General features: G+C 25.2%; 1 protein-coding gene across 2 annotated transcripts in view; it reads right to left on the bottom strand.

Annotated features, from left to right (window-relative positions):
• Nucleotides 1-2,268, bottom strand: part of LOC100798023 (serine carboxypeptidase-like 18) — a 6,759-nt gene extending 4,491 nt beyond the window's left edge. The window contains exons 1-5 of one of the 2 annotated variants that reach the window (XM_014766221.2): nt 1,840-2,268; nt 1,698-1,735; nt 1,491-1,592; nt 481-567; nt 280-393 (exon numbers count right to left, since the gene is read on the bottom strand). In XM_014766221.2, the coding sequence (XP_014621707.2) occupies nt 280-393; nt 481-567; nt 1,491-1,592; nt 1,698-1,735; nt 1,840-1,948 (450 nt within the window). In that variant the 5' untranslated portion in view covers nt 1,949-2,268. The remainder of the gene's footprint in view (nt 1-279; nt 394-480; nt 568-1,490; nt 1,593-1,697; nt 1,736-1,839) is intronic. The other variant, XM_041008720.1, reaches the window with a different exon arrangement.
• Between the last annotated feature and the right edge of the window lie 384 nt (nt 2,269-2,652).

Here is a 2,652-nt window from a genome sequence, read left to right as displayed (position 1 = left end):
TAAAGGAGTATTAATAATATATCTTTTAACACATTTTTTATTATTAGTTAAAATTTATTAAAAATTATAAAATCATGAATAATTAAGACTAGTTAAATATGAAGTAGGACTCGTAAGTTTATGTAGTTTTCAATAAATTTCTACTAATAATAGAGAATATTGTACTAAAAAAGTGTGTTAATAAGTGTTTTAGGGAGTACTTTGCTAATATTTCTCAAAAACCACATGTAAGAAATTCCTTGAGGCACACATGTTTATAGAGAGAGAGATTTACTCAACTCTACACCAAAATGTTGGAGGATCTTGAACTTCTTGTAGGATTTCTCGATTCACGCCAGGCGTAGTAATACAAAGAGGTTCCATAATTTGTTGTTCGTTTATGTAACGAACAAGCTGCAAGTCAATCGGTTACTAAATACTTTTCATGCATGCAAAGCAGAACATGACAAATAAATGCACACATTCTGAATTAATACTGACCTCAACATAAACACTATAATCTGAGACACACTTTGTGTTTTCTGGATCAATGTTTATATAATCCCCGTTACAATTTTCTTTCATTGACTGCAAAAATGTATTCAAAAGTTTCCAGGTATTTTTATGTTAGGTGACTCGTAAAAATGAAAGCATAACTAAGTTCATAACTAGAAGCATATAAGATCAATAAAACACATCTACAATTAAACCACCATATTTTTTAGGTCATTATGACATTAATATATGCACAAGCTTTAATTGATGATTAATCTCTAAAAAAATTGATTAATTATTAAGATTTTCCATTTCAATCATATTTTTTAAGATGCTCAACCCACCATAAATTAATACCCAATAAATTAATAACTTCAAAAATATTTTTTTCTAGACAAATTAATATGATTATAATTATTTTAGTAAGTTATATATATATATATATATATATATATATATAAAGAGATATCAAATTATACTATTGTAATTTTGATAATTATTATATTATTTTTATAACTTGATATATAATGTGATTTTTATTGATATAATCATTGAATTATATTTACATATTATCAAAATTATTTGTGTTAAATTTTGTTAAAATAACTACAAAAAAATAATCAAATGATCCTTAGTATATTTTAAAATATTTATTACATTAGTTTTAATCCATATGTAATAAATGATTTTAAAATAATATGAAATTTTATCTATGTAATATATGTGAAAAAGACTTCTAATCTAACGGTAAGTTTTAAAAAAATATTATTCATTTGAAAGTTATAAAATTATTGTTAAAGTTATAACGGTGTAATTTCATCTCTTTTATATATATATATATATATATATATATATATATATATATATATTTTAGTAAAATATGAAATTTAGATGAAATATTTCATTTCATCCATAACTTTCCTCATTGCATACCAAACTTTGGTATCGTATTCTCGAACTGAATCTATTGTTGATTCTTTGAACAAATGCATAACTAGACAATGATGACAAATAACCTTGTAGAGCGCTTCTGGTATAAGACTCCTTTGGTATGCATATAAAACTTTCATGTTCTGCTCTCGAAACCCGTCAACAGCTGGGCTCGCGAGTACATAACCCTAATGACAAAAGTCATAATTGATCAGTTATATATAGTAGTTTAGAAAATATTTAGAAATATATAAAATATACTCCCAACAAGGTTTGTGTCCTTTAATTTGTACTTTGATGTTCATGAGTGGCTTGCGTCTTGCTTTGTATCCTGCCCTTGGAGGAAGCATATATAAGATACTCTTGGCCACAAACATTTGAGGTAAGACCACATTTAGGTTATCATATTGACATTATTTGCTATTTAGTAGTTACCTTCATATACTTGTTGAACAAGAGGACCAGTGATCATTCCTGAATATGAGCCACCACCAATGTAAAAAGGATTTGAGCTAAACTTTGGATGATCAATAAACCACTGCATATTGATAATGAATGAAACTCATTACAAGAGAAGATGAATCACATGAAAAATGATTCTTCCCAAATTAAATGTTAGATGCCAAACTCTGATCCAAACGTATAATATAAAGTAACCCATAATTAGATAGCAGTTTTTTTTTTCACCATGATATTTGGTACGAAGTATCTAACAGGTTTGTAGATGATTCATTCCTGTAAAGGAACCTTTCATAAGATCTCTTCTTTCAATCACATTTTTTCCTCTATAAGACTTAATTTAAAATTTTACTTGAAAATTAAGCCCCCCTTCTAGGATTCTTTGTGTATATGAGAGAATAAAATTAAAATAAAAAATATTAATAAAAGAAAATATATAATAAAAAATATATTTTTGAGTTAATATTTATTTAAAATTTTTCTAGTAATAGATTATATGTATAATATTATCCATAAAATTAATAATAAATATTTTTTAAACTTATTATTTATTAAATAATTATTTATGGAGCTTAAATATTTAAATATTAGGTAAAAAAATTTCAGCTCCTTTAATACATTATTGGATCCGTCCCTGCATTCAGATGAATGATTAATTGGTATAATTAGATAGCAGTTTCAAGTATACATTGGTATTGTAAATAAATAAAAAATATTATAAACATTACAAAATTATAGAAGTGGAGAAGAACAAAAGTTATTTCAATATTCGCTGAAGTCCTATCAAGG

This window comes from Glycine max, chromosome 13 (assembly GCF_000004515.6).
Source record: "Glycine max cultivar Williams 82 chromosome 13, Glycine_max_v4.0, whole genome shotgun sequence".
NCBI classification, from domain to species: Eukaryota; Viridiplantae; Streptophyta; class Magnoliopsida; order Fabales; family Fabaceae; genus Glycine; species Glycine max.
This window is presented reverse-complemented; position numbering and strand designations above follow the sequence as displayed.